Source organism: Pseudophryne corroboree (assembly GCF_028390025.1).
Source record: "Pseudophryne corroboree isolate aPseCor3 chromosome 3 unlocalized genomic scaffold, aPseCor3.hap2 SUPER_3_unloc_16, whole genome shotgun sequence".
In the NCBI taxonomy this organism is placed as follows: domain Eukaryota; kingdom Metazoa; phylum Chordata; class Amphibia; order Anura; family Myobatrachidae; genus Pseudophryne; species Pseudophryne corroboree.
In genome coordinates, this window is record NW_026967504.1 from 2,282,256 (window position 1) to 2,296,142 (window position 13,887).

At 40.0% G+C, this 13,887-nt stretch overlaps 1 protein-coding gene across 1 annotated transcript in view; it reads left to right on the forward strand.

The window, feature by feature from the left end:
• Positions 1-1,628, forward strand: part of LOC134983475 (zinc finger protein 585A-like) — a 173,279-nt gene extending 171,651 nt beyond the window's left edge. Inside the window, exons 3-4 of the mRNA XM_063949145.1 lie at positions 280-447; positions 616-1,628. Coding sequence (XP_063805215.1) covers positions 280-447; positions 616-1,628 — 1,181 coding nt within the window. The remainder of the gene's footprint in view (positions 1-279; positions 448-615) is intronic.
• The last annotated feature ends 12,259 nt before the right edge of the window (positions 1,629-13,887 follow it).

The following is a 13,887-nucleotide window of genomic DNA, read 5'->3' on the forward strand; positions in this document are numbered from 1 at the left end:
GCAGGAATATCTCAGAAGGAGATCTAATGTTATCCCCGGATTGTGACATAAAAGATAATGACAGAAGACAGGATTCTCCTGGAGCTAACCCCATTACCCCAATTATACATCCAGCCCTATCAGCTGATCCCTCTGATCCTGGGAAATGTTCTCCTGATCACTCTGATATTGGTGCATCTGTTACAGCTCTGGCAGTAGATACAGTGTTTCCGTGTTCTATAGATGCCAAATGTTTTACACAGAACACAAAGTCTATTAACTCACACACAGGTAAAGCAGGTGGAAGGCCACTGATATGTTCAGAGTGTGGGAAATGTTTTACATACAAATCACAACTTGTTATACATCAGAGAAGTCACACAGGTGAGAAGCCATTTTCTTGCTCTGATTGTGGGAAATCTTATTTAACTAAATCACATCTTGTTATACATAACAGAAGTCACACAGGTGAGAAACCATTTTCTTGCTCTGAGTGCGGAAAATGTTTTGCACACAAATTACAACTTGTTACCCATCAGCAAAGTCACACAGGTAAGAAGGCATTTCCATGTTCTGAGTGTGGGAAATGTTTTGCACACAAATCAGTTCTTGTTAGACATAAAAGAACTCACACAGGTGAGAAGCCATTTCCATGTTCTGAGTGTGGGAAATGTTTTGCACAGAAATCAGATCTTGTTATACATCACGGAAGTCACACAGGTGAGAAGCCATTTCCATGTTCTGAGTGTGGGAAATGTTTTGCACAGAAATCACATCTTCTTAGACATCAGAGAAATCATACAGGTGAGAAGCCATTTTCTTGCTCTGAGTGCGGGAAAAGTTTTACCTGGAATTCCAAACTTGTTATACATCAGAGAAGTCACACAGGTGAGAAGCCATTTTCTTGCTCTGAGTGCGGGAAATGTTTTACACAAAAATCACAACTTGTTACCCATCAGCAAAGTCACACAGGTGAGAAGCCATTTCAATGTTCTGAGTGTGGGAAATGTTTTACATGGAAATCACAACTTGTTACACATCAGCAAAGTCACACAGGTGAGAAGGCATTCTTATGTTCTGAGTGTGGGAAATGTTTTGCACACAAATCAGCTCTTGTTATACATCACAGAAGTCACACAGGTGAGAAGCTGTTTTCTTGCTCTGAGTGTGGGAAATGTTGTGTAAGTAAATCACATCTTGTTATACATCAGAGAAGTCACACAGGTGAGAAGCCATTTCCATGTTCTGAATGTGAGAAATGTTGTGTAAGTAAATCACAACTTGTTATACATCTGCGCAATCACACAGGTGAGAAGCCTTTTCCATGTTCTGAGTGTGGGAAATGTTTTGCATGGAAATCAGATCTTGTTATACATCACAGAAGTCACACAGCTGAGAAGCCATTTTCTTGCTCTGAGTGCGGGAAATGTTTTACACACAAATCACGACTTGTTACCCATCAGCAAAGTCACACAGGTGAGAAGGCATTTCCATGTTCTGAGTGTGGGAAAGGTTTTGCACACAAATCACATCTTGTTAGACATCAGCAAAGTCACACAGGTGAGAAGCCATTTTCTTGCTCTGAGTGTGGAAAATGTTTTACACGGAAATCTCATCTTGTTAGACATCACAGAAGTCACACAGGTTAGAGGCAATTTCTATATTCTGAGAAATAAATCATCTCTTGTTGCACACAATAGACATTACTCAGGTGAGGAACCATTTTAATCTTCTGGAGTATACTCATCATTGCCATGCGTTCTTCAAGGTTCTTATCCTATCTCCTATGCTTTTTGCAATATACATGTTACCACTGGGTGAAATAATCAGATGTCATACCCTCATCTACCACTGCTATACAGATGACCTGTCTTTGCTCTAGGTACTGAGAACCCAGTACCAATCCTAAATGGTTGTCTAGCTGAGCTCCAGGTGTGGGTAATGCCAGTTAACTGAGATTCAGTCCTGGTGAAACAGGTCCTTATGATAGAAGCTCACCAACAAAGAGCAGGGCTACAGCTCAGCTTTGCAAACCAACCAGACTTACGCTTGGGGTTCAGAGTTACAAAATGCTGATCATGTGCGGAATCTTGGTGTCCTGGATGGTGGAGTGACACTTAGACATTAGTATCTGCCACAATCAGATCCTCATCTGAGGATCATAGCCAGACTCCAGCACTTTATTCCCTCAGAAGATCTACCTACAGTCATACATACACTTGTATCATCACACATAGACTACTGCAATGTCCTCTACCTGGGTCTCCCAGCAAAAGAATTTCACCGCTTGTAGCTTTTACAGAATGCAGCAGCCAGGCTGTTACCTAACCAACCCATTCCAGCCACATAACACCCATTCTCTGCTCCCTTCACCAGCTGCCTGTAAGATGGTTACTGTATTACATAATCTTACTGGCTATCCCAGCCCTACATGACCAGGGTCCATGGTACCAGAAGCAGCTTCTGCCTCCTTACTGCCTTGCTTTCTTACTTCCACCTGCAGATGTAGGACTGTTACCAGCAGTACCAAGAATCCTCAAGCAGTGCTGAGAGGTCAGGGGGAAGACAGGGTGGTGGCACTAGTGCTGTAGTAGGGGCTGCCGGAGGCAGTGTCTGTGAGAATCTTATTCTCAAGCAGCGCTAAGGTGTCAGAGGGGAGACAGTGGTGGCAGTAGTAGGGGGAGGCAGGGCGGGTGGCAGTTGGGGGAGATGGGGCAGTGGCAGTAGCAGGGAGAGATGGGGCGGTGACAGTAGTGGGGGAGATGGTGATGACAGTAGTGGGGGAGACAGGGCAGTGGCAGTAGGGGGAGGCAGGGTGGATGCAGTTGTGGGGGAGAGACAGGGCAGTGGCAGTAGTGGGAGAGACAGGACGGTGGCAGTAGTGGGGGAGATAGGGCGGGTAGCAGTAGTGGGGGGAGGCAGGGTGGGTGGCAGTTGGTGTAGATGAGGCGGTGGCAGTAGTGGGTGAGACGGCAGTGGCACTAGTGGGGGAGACAGGGCGGGTGGCACTAGTGGGGGAGACAGGGCGGGTGGCAGTAGTGGGGGGAGACAATGCGGTGGCAGTAGTGGAAGGAGACAGGGTGGTGGCAGTAGTGGGGGGAGATGGGGCGGGTGGCAGTAGTGAGGAGGAGATGGCGGGTGACAGTAGTGGAAGGAGATGGGGCGGGTGGCAGTAGTGGTGGGAGGCAGGGTGGATGGCAGTAGTGAGGGGGCATACAGGATGGGTGGCAGTAGTGGGGGGGATACAGGGTGGTGGCAGTAGTGGGGGGGCAGATGGCAATAGTGGGAGAAGACAGGGCGGGTGATAGTAGGGGGGGAGACAGGGCAGGTGGCAGTAGTGGAGGGAGACGGTGGTGGCGGTAGTGGGGGGAGACAGGGCTGATGCCCGCAGTGTAGTACCAGGGGACGTTGGAGGCAGTAAAGAGGTGTATGGGTCCCGCACAGAATCAGTTAATAATTAGACTTAATGATGATTATACTTCCTTATTTCTAATTAATCCCTTGTATGTGTTACTGTTATTTGCTGTGTCAGCCTTTATGTGTGTTCTGTGTAATAATCCTGAAAGTAGTGCTGCTGCCGATCTCATATCCTTTGTAGTAACTTGGAAAAGATGAGATATGAGGTGCACTCTGGAAGCTTATGGGTTAATCAGAGATGAACACAGATGTGACATCATGCAGCCACTGGAAAATGACACCGGCCTGCCCGCGTTCACCCCTCACGGACCCAACCGCAATGTGTGTGTCTGCGTGGCCGCTGCGCATGTGCATTTTGTCACCAACAGCAAACTGCTGCGGGCCGCTATTGCGGCTGGGTCTGAATGACCCCCATACGCTTTTGGCTCCTGATATGTATCTGTTTTACTTACCTGCAATGCTATAATGTAACTTGAATTGTTTCTGTGCTTAAAAGGATATTTTATCCATGTTGTGCAGAGTAAAGTATTTTTTAAGTTTAAAATATAGAGAAAAATCTGTGTATTAAAGATATGAAATAAAGTTGTTTAAAAACAAAATATTTCCGTTGAGTCTTTTTATGTGTCTGTGTATTATCTTATTTCCAGATAATTGTCGCTATGGTGACAGAAACAATTTCCTGTTAATGTGTCACTTGTATTATTACTTTTGTGTCCAGCGGGTGGGCTCGGAAATGTTATCCTTTTCCTCGCAGCCCCAGTTGCTGGAGAAAATTAAGGAGGAGCTGTTGACAATTTTCTCACCAGCAGGTCTTTCCACCTCTGCAGACTTGTGTCCAGAAAGAGAGATACAACATAGGCTTTAAACCTAGAATCGAGCACGGTGGCCAAAATGTAGTGCTCTGATTTCAACAGATTGACCACCCTTGAATCCTGGCAAAGCGAATGAAGGGCTCCATCCACAAGTATTTCCAGGGAAGACGTTAAGTCTGAGGGACTATGCACAGGCCCAAAAGATAATTGTTTTATGATCCTTCTATGTATGAACCAACCGATAGATGGAATAATCCTATAGTGTTAATACCAAAGATTAGCTAATCTGGTTGGAGGTGCGCCATTAAGCAAATTGCAATGACTGGTTAGGGGATTTAGAATAAAACGCTAGTGGGTTTATGTCTAAAGAAGCCTTAATGTGTGGCACACTCTTTTTTTTCTTTATGTTTCATGAATAAATGAAAACATAACTTTTATTATTTTTATTTAAGATAGATTTTTCAAAAGGCATAGCATAAGGAAATTGATTTAGATAAAAATTATTGTGTTTTTTGCGCTAGATAAACAGTTAAAAAATGCAGCATATACACTTCAGAAAAATCCACTAATTTTCCATACACCAAATACTACAAGAAATTAAGTGTACTAATTGCGCAAATTCTGTTTGTATGGTTACATATAATAAATGAACATTACTTCCCTTCTCTTTCTTTGTGGGGAGAGCAATAACTTCTCAGGTATCACCACATATTGAAATATTTAGACTGAAAAAGATAATACACACAATAGTGTAGACATCCAATTCAAAAACAATAAAAATTTTATTTACACGCCGCACTCACAATATATCAAAGGGATGAAAGCGTATAAAATTCTCTGCATTGAAGGGAGGTAGATGTTTCTGCTGGATTCTTTTAATATCCTGTGCTTTGCTGAAACAAATAAAGCAATAGTGCAGACTCCCACTTAAAGGAATGAAGTTTAATAAAAATGCACTCACAAACAAGTTTTAAAAGCATGTAATATCACTGATGTTAGAGATGACTGTATACTCATCAATCCAAAAGGCCCACAGAGTTCCGGATACTCCTAGAATTAGTCCCAGTCCTATGCCTCTATTCACCAGGTTAGAAATAGCCACACCGCTTAAAGCATTTACAACCCTGCTGGGTTCTTCCTCAGAAGCGTTTGTGGCTAAACAACAGAATGTTACATTTATACTCATCCAATTTACCCCCATAATATCCGTCAGCTGTGTCCAATAGTGCACCTCCTCCCATTTCCGCATCCAAAAATCGCGGGGAGAGGTGGTGACATAACCATCCTCTAATAGGAGCATATCTTTCCCACTCCCACCGCCGCTGACGGCGGGCAGGAAGTGACGTCATGCGTGCCATCTGGTCTAATGCTTCCATGTGCCGAGGTTTCCACTGAACAAGTACTTCCTGTTCCCGTCGTCAATGGAAATGGACGGGATATGACGTTGCGAACATCTTTCAAGGTCCCCCGGCGTCATTCTTATACGGAAGCATGCGTTCCATGTCTACACATGCTGTCCAAATCGGCACCATGTTTATTAAATAAGTCCATTCCCATTCAAAAAGATAAGTTCTTTTATGCAATCGGCCTCTGATAGTTTTCCATTATTAGTCCCATAGATATGCAAAACCAAAGGAAAGATATAAATAATTTTAGTACTATGATATTAAAATACATAGATGATTAATGTTATACATGATACAAAAATATATATAAATAAAAAAAATAAAATTATGATTACATATACACGGATGAGGGCATAGGAATGAATATAAATATAAATGTATCAAAAACACTTTAAAAACCACTTTAAAAACCACTTCATCTCAAAATCGGTATTTAATCCTTTAGATTGCAGAGTACTTAATTAAAAAATCCATTTCTTCGCATTTTTCGCTAATCTACTTTCTATATCTTTAGACCGCCATGTGGGTTTAATCTGTTCTATTCCCCAGAACCTTTTTACAAAATATTATTTCTTATCATGTTGAGTTTTAAAATGGGCTGAAAGAGAAAGTGTTCCAGCCCTTTCCGAATGTTATACACATGTTCTGTGAGACGGGTCTTTAGATTTCTGCTTGTCCTACCTACATAGATCAACCCACATGCACATTCTATGCCGTAGATGACATTTTTTGATTGACACGTAATAAAATCATTAATTCTGTACGTTTCATTATTAACCGTGAATTCAGTGATTTTACTGGACTTACTCTTAACCATCCTACACATCAGACACTGGCCACATCTATGGAACCCCTTCGTTCTGATGCTGGGTCTCGTATTGTCATCTATCACACTCCTTACTAGTTTATCCTTCAATGATGGCACTTTCCTATAGATGAAAGTAGGTCTATCAGGTATCTCTCTTCCTATAACTGGATCTTTCTGTAATAAATACCAATTCTTTCTAAAAATTCTTTCAATATCTTTGTGCAGAGGATTATACTGGCTGATAAAAGACCACTTATTCCTCTCATCTTTAGATTTCTTCTCTTTTTCTTTTAAAAGGTCATCCCTATTGATGTTTTCTACTTTAGTTTGTGCTTTATGTAAGAGATCTACTGGTTAACCTTTATTGATAAATCTGTTGGTGGTTTCTATTATTTGTTCATTACAGATAGTTTGGTCACTACAGTTCTGCTTAATATGTGTAAATTGGCTAAACGGAATACCGTCTAGCCAATTCGGGTGATGTAAACTACCCATTTCTATATATCCATTAGAATCTGTTGCCTTCCTAAAGGTTTTGGTTTTAAAGGTGTCTTCTTCTACATATATACATAAGTCCAAAAAGGAAATTTCTTTTGTACTACTAGTTGTTACAAATTTAAGATTAAAATCATTCTGATTCAGTCTATCCATGAAGGCTAGGAGGTCCACTTCCTGTCCATTCCAAAGGAATAGGACATCATCGATATATCGATGCCAGAATACCAGATCTGCCCCCAATCCATCCACCTTAAAGATGTTATGATCTTCCCAATATGACATGTATAAATTGGCATAACTGGGGGCAAATCTGGTACCCATGGCTGTCCCCACTTGTTGGATATAATAAATGCCATCAAAATAGAAATAATTGTTATCTAAAATGAAACCTATACCATCCAGGATGATTTTTTTAGTTAAATTATCATAATCACTTTTGTCTACAAAAATAGGAAATTGCTTCCAGACCCTTCTGTTTCTTAATAACAGTATGCAGGGTGCATACATCTGCACTGCATAAAATGGTGGAACTAGTGTATTGCAAGTTGGTAAGTTTTTTCAATACATCGCCCGTATCTTTCAGATACGCCTTTGTTTTTGTGACCATAGGCTGCAAAAAATAGACAATTAGTGCTGACAAATTTGATGTTAGACTATTGGCCACTGATAATAGTGGGCGACCAGGTGGGTGGAGGGGGTCCTTATGGACTTTCGGTAGAACATAAATTGTTGGTATAGAAGGTTCTTTTATATTAAGGAAATCATGTTCTTTCTCATTAATTACTCCATCTTTTAATGCATTAGATGTTAATGTTAATAATGCTTCAGTGATCCTCTGGATTGGATCAAATCTTAATTTCTTATATGTATTGCCTGTATTTAGTTGTTTCATGATTTCCTCTATATAATCCGATTTGTCCATAAGGACAACCCCTCCACCCTTATCCGCTGGCTTAATAACAACCTCCTTATCATCCTTTAGTGATCTTACTGCCTCGTATTCCTTTTTAGACAAATTACATTTTACCCTTTTCTTCCATTTCATTAATTTTTCAAATTCCTCATTAACGACTTCATTGAAACAATTAATGAATTTTCCCCTTTCATAAGTAGGATTGAAGCTAGAATTATTTTTACATTTATCGCATCCTGAAAGAGTTTCAACCTCAGGGACAACATCCTCTTTGCTTTTATTTATAAAAAAAATTTAAGAGTGAGTTTCCTTATATATTTTTGTGTGTCTATATACAGACCAAAAGGGTCAACTTCCCCTGTAGGGGCAAATTTTAACCCTTTCCTTAAAACCCTAATTTCTACTGGTGTCAATACCCTTTTACTCAGGTTGAAAATCTTATCTTCAGATTCTATCGCTTTAATTCTATTTTTTTGTTTGGGCAAGGATTTTTTCTGGCCTCCTCTTTTACCTCGTTTACATCTCTTGGGGAAAGATACCTTTTTATTGATTTTTGAGCTTATCTCCTTCTAGTGGCTCTGTAATCCCACTGAAAAGGGGAACAAGGTTCTAATGGGGTAACTGGATCCAATGGTTGATACCTATTGTGGGTTCTTATGTTCCTGAGATCCCTGTCCATAGGCCTTACTTCTTGAAACTGTTCCCTTCTCCAATTAGTATTTTTTCCAATTGGCTGAAACCTATAATGGGTCTTCTGTGACCAGGACTCTCCCTCAATTACTCTAGGAGTTTGGAACCGTTCCCTTCTCCAATTAGCCTGTATATGATGATCTTGTTCATAATTTGAGTTTCTATTGAACCTCCAATTACCCCGTCTACGATTACCTCTTTGATAATCTGACTTTGTGTTAGACCTCCCATTAAACTGGACCTCCCTATTTGGATATTTTGTCCATTTTTTAGATTTCTGCAGTACTTCTCTATTGATAATCATACTGGAGTTTATATTTTCTTTTTGTTTCTCTACTTGATTATTACCCTGTAATACTGATTGATTATTTTCTTCATCAATTTGTTTAAGATCTCTCTGATACTTTTTCTGCTTAGTAGAGCTCATTAGTATTTTTCTTTATTTTATATAGCCGATCTTCTCCGCTCTCATGAAGTCATCTAATTCTTTATAGGGATGGATTATAGTCTGTAAATTGTTTATTTCAACATTTAGTAATTTAAGAGTTTCCCTTAAGATTAGATCAATCAAAGCACAGGAACAATCATTAAGAATTGCCTCCCAATCTTTCTTAAAGGAGCTACTGGATATAGCAAAGGATGGGGTTTTATCATTTTTAATCCTTTGGGTATAATTTTGGACATTTATTATACCCAAAGGATTAAAAATTATAAAACCCCCATCCTTCTACATTATCACTTAACTTCTATGCAAATCCCCATTTGGATAAAAATTAATAATCAATCAATTAAAATCCCCCTTTATTTCCCATCATCACATTAATGTTCCTCACCCCCCCCCCCTTTTCTCATTTTCAGGGTATCATCTAATAGCATGGCTATCACGGAATATAATTTAAATTCCCTGCAACATGCAGGTGTTAATTATTCACATTGACACTTATTTCACTTTTCGGGCACATTTTAAATGGCCCCTTTAGTTTTTTCTTTACAATCTAATCCTCCCGTGTCTTTCCCTTTTTCAGCCTCCTTTGTCCTCCATTTCTTATAATCTTCTTTTTCCCAATTTTCCTTTCCCTCTTCTTTCTTCTTTTGTATATTATTCACAAACACTACTTTAATTTTCAACTTTTCATATATATATATATATATATATATATATATATATACACAATGGGAATAGTTAGCACTCCAAAGCACATGTATACAGACCGGGGTGCCCTCCTTGGATCAATGCACAATGTGGGTGTTTGCAGTGTTAGAGGCCACGGCCCACTGTCCCCCTCTCCACAGAAACAGGCGGCACTCCACGGATTTGATGTGAGAAAAATTGTATTAAAGTACAAACAGCATGACGAGTCCAACGTTTCGACACCGCGGCAGGTGTTTTTGTCACCACGGTGTTGAAACGTTGGACTCGTCATGCTGTTTGTACTTTAATACAATTTTTCTCACATCAATTCCGTGGAGTGCCGCCTGTTTCTGTGGAGAGGGGGACAGTGGGCCGTGGCCTCTAACACTGCAAACACCCACATTGTGTATATATATATATATATATATATATATATTTTTTATTATCTAATATTCCATTTTAATTATTATGAACATTACCATTAATTAATTTACTCATAACTACCATTGTAAAAACTTTTATCACGTGTATATTTATGTTTAGTCTTATATCTTCTTGTCTCGTAAGATCTTTACGCTGATTAACTAAGAATCTTTTCATCTTATATACTATAATAGCTTCTGACTGTCTGTTTATGTATATTTAGAATCGTGACGTTTTAATTAATCCGGGTATACTAATTAATATTTTTAAATAGTAAATAGGGAAAGAAAGGTTTCCTATCAGGTTAATCTAATGTCAATATACACAGTATAAAATCATGGCTCAACAGGAATATGGATAAAAATAACCTTAAACTCTCATGTAATTAAATTCATTAAGTGAACAAGGTGTGTAGTAAATGCTTGGTACATGAAGTTTTTCACGGATACCACCAGGTGATAAGGCACCAATTAGAGAGCCTGTATGTGATTGGCCTCCAGCACTTTAAATGAAGGGACTCTTTTCTCTATGTCAGGCCCACTGGTGATCAAGCCTCATATGGTGAAACGTACGTTCAGAGATTAGACTTCAGTCTATAGAAATTGGTCTCTTGCAGCAGGGTGAAGTCATAGTGTAAGTGCCATACAGCATTCTTTAAAAGGTTGGTGGACGTTATCAAAATTCCTGAGCAATAACGTTTGGGAAATAAGGTGTAGCATTCTTTACATAAATATAAATTGTAACCAGGAGAAAGTCCAGTCCATTGAAGATATTGACAGAATGCAACAAATGTACATACAGTATGCTCTGGATTATAAGCAGTATTTGCTACATTTCTTTGTTACAATTATATTCAGTTAAATCAAATGTAAAAGTCCCCAACCTGGATAATCAGTGATGTTGGTGCACTTTGTTATGGATTATGCAAGGATCTTGGTACTAGAGGTATAATTATCACCCTGCTATCCTGTATGAATTAATACTGCATATAATAGCGTCTTTTAACAATTGAAGGACCACAGTTATATACAATAAGTCAATTTATTAATACATTTTCAGAAACACTTCACCACATAAGTTCATGTTTAATACATGTGTGCAAGAGATACATGGGGTTCAGTACAATCAATACATTTTCCTAATTATCTTCGTAATGTCTTCAAATTACCCCACTTATTTTATTGATACATAATAAAGGTTATGTTTTCAAATATTATAATCATGTCAACTTTAATATCAAAAGTATAAAAAAAAAGTGCTCCAAAAAGCAATCTATTTCTTCTATTGGTCTTTCCCAACTGAATGCGTATAAGTTTGTTCAGCTTTCTTTGATTACAGGAGAACCTCCAGCTTTGTGAATCACTTGAAATCCAAATTTTGGTATAAATCTATAGCTGGTTTTGTTAATGCCATTAGACTAATACTATATTCTTTGTCTGGTGCGGGATACAAAAATATTAGTCTCCTGCAGCTCTACAGACCCAACCATGCCGGTTTCCATATCCTCTGGCTGGTTATCATTACTGTCCACCATTTCTTTTTGGGCTGAGGACTCCATGGCTGCACCAGGCCTGGAGATTTCAAGGGGCCTCCTCCCTTCCCCAGGAAGGTCTATCAGTATATGTAGCTGAGTACAAAAATGTCAATATATAATTGAGTCTCTCTCTCTCTATATCAATGTATATTAGTATGCTTAGCTTAAAAAATATATGTGAATATACATAGCTAAGTTAAAATAGGTGACTATATGTGTGTGTGTGTGTGTGTGTGTGTGTGTGTGTGTGTGTGTGTGTGTAACAAAAAATAAACAAGAGCACCTCCTAGTGCAAATAGCGTGATGTAGATCAGCTCAATTGTGAAAAAGGGGTATAAGTGTGCTTGGACCATATAGCAATCAGAAAATGGCTGATCTCATACTCTTTATCTTGAGATCCACACAGAGTTGTTGACACCACCAGGACTTTTTCATTAGTTTCATGAAGATCCAAAAGACATAAAAGCATAAAAACCGACATAGTGTAAAACCACAAGACAAGCTCAGAGCACTACAGGACTGCTAGTAGCTGCTGGTACATTAGTTAGAAAGGTATATCGCTTATCTGAGTCTCAGCATCCAGCAACGCGTTTCATCCAGGTGGAACAAGTGTCCTCATAAGACTTCCTCAGAGGTAATGACTGGCCTCGTGCCAGACAGGGTTTATATAGGGCTAACAATTAACATAGTTAATGATTCCAATATGGCCAACACAGGATATCCTGTAATATGAATAAGGTATATCTCTTCTGTTAACTTATACCTAAACCCAATTTACAGACATTGTAACCAACCCTCTCCAGGTTATATGTGTATAGAAATGCCTCTTTAACATAATAATTGCATCTACAGCACATAATAATAATATTATTCATATTTTTGTGGTAATCCGAATCTCGGGAAAACCGGAAGCGGAAATGATGCTCCTTTATTGCGAGCATATAATGGTCTAACAACCAGAGTAATCATGGCCACCAACTCGGAGGTGAGTGGCAGGGCCAGCAGCAGAAATCACAGGGCCCGGTACACTGACTTCTCTGGGGGCCCTCCCCTTGATCACCCCTCTCCCACACACCCACCATATCACCACCATTGCACATACACATTCCCTACCTGTGCCAGAATATGTATCACCACATATAAGACATTCTAATACTGTCATTGTTCTGTACAAGTACAGAAGATGTCACACAATAAGCTGTGCCAATGTCCAATGTTTCAGTCCTGGGAAACATTTTATCAACAACATAAAACAATCATCAAAACCATCCCTTATATACCAGATCCCTATCAATGTAAAGTGACCAGACATCATGGCTCACCAGTCGCTGGGGCTGCAACGTCACCGATATATGACATGTCCCACTACATTACACCCTTACCAGGGTCAGGGGTTCCTCTCTGCAATGCCATGGACACAGTAGGATGGTATTGGGATCCCAGTGGTCCAAAGACCAACAACTGTATCCTGATGTGCAGAATCCTGACAGCTGCTAAGTAATCTAACCCTTCCCTTCTACCCCTAACCCTACCTATCAGTAGCCTAACCCTAACCACCACCACCACAGCCTAACCCTCCCTCCCTAGTGCTTAACCTACCTTTTTATTGCCTAACTGTGACCCTTCCTTCCTGCAGCATATCCCTAAATCTCCCCAGCCCTGCAGACTATCCCTCACCTCCCCATAGTGCCTAAACCTAACCTCCCTCCAGCTGTGAAGACTAACCCTCACCCTCCCCATAGTGCCTAAACCTAACCTCCCTCCAGCTGCGCAGACTAACCCTAACCCTTACCTTAGTGCCTAACCCTCCCTTCCTGCAGACTAACCCTAACTCTCCCCTTAGTGCCTAAACCTAATGTAATATACATATTGGAGTGATTGGATGGTGCGTTATCACCTTGCACTTATCACTGGTTTATCACTTCCTTATGCCTTCTCCAGGATAATACATCTGACCCAATGTACACCAATGTACCTTAATATCAACACATTACATACATTTGATACCAGTGAAAAAGTGACAATATCTATACAAACATTGACTGAACTGAAATAAAAAATCAAGAAAAGGAAGAGAGAGAGAGAGAGGGGGGGGGGGGAGAGGAAGGGAGAGAGAGAGGGTGAGAGAGAGAGAGAGAGAGAGAGAGAGAGAGAGAGTGGAAATCTAGCAGTAACATTGCACTGTCACCACACACTGTTTCTCTGCCACTGATGGTGCTGGCTGCTGCCAGTCAGTGTCCTGCAGTCTTCCTGATTGCTGCATCATCAGTGGGGA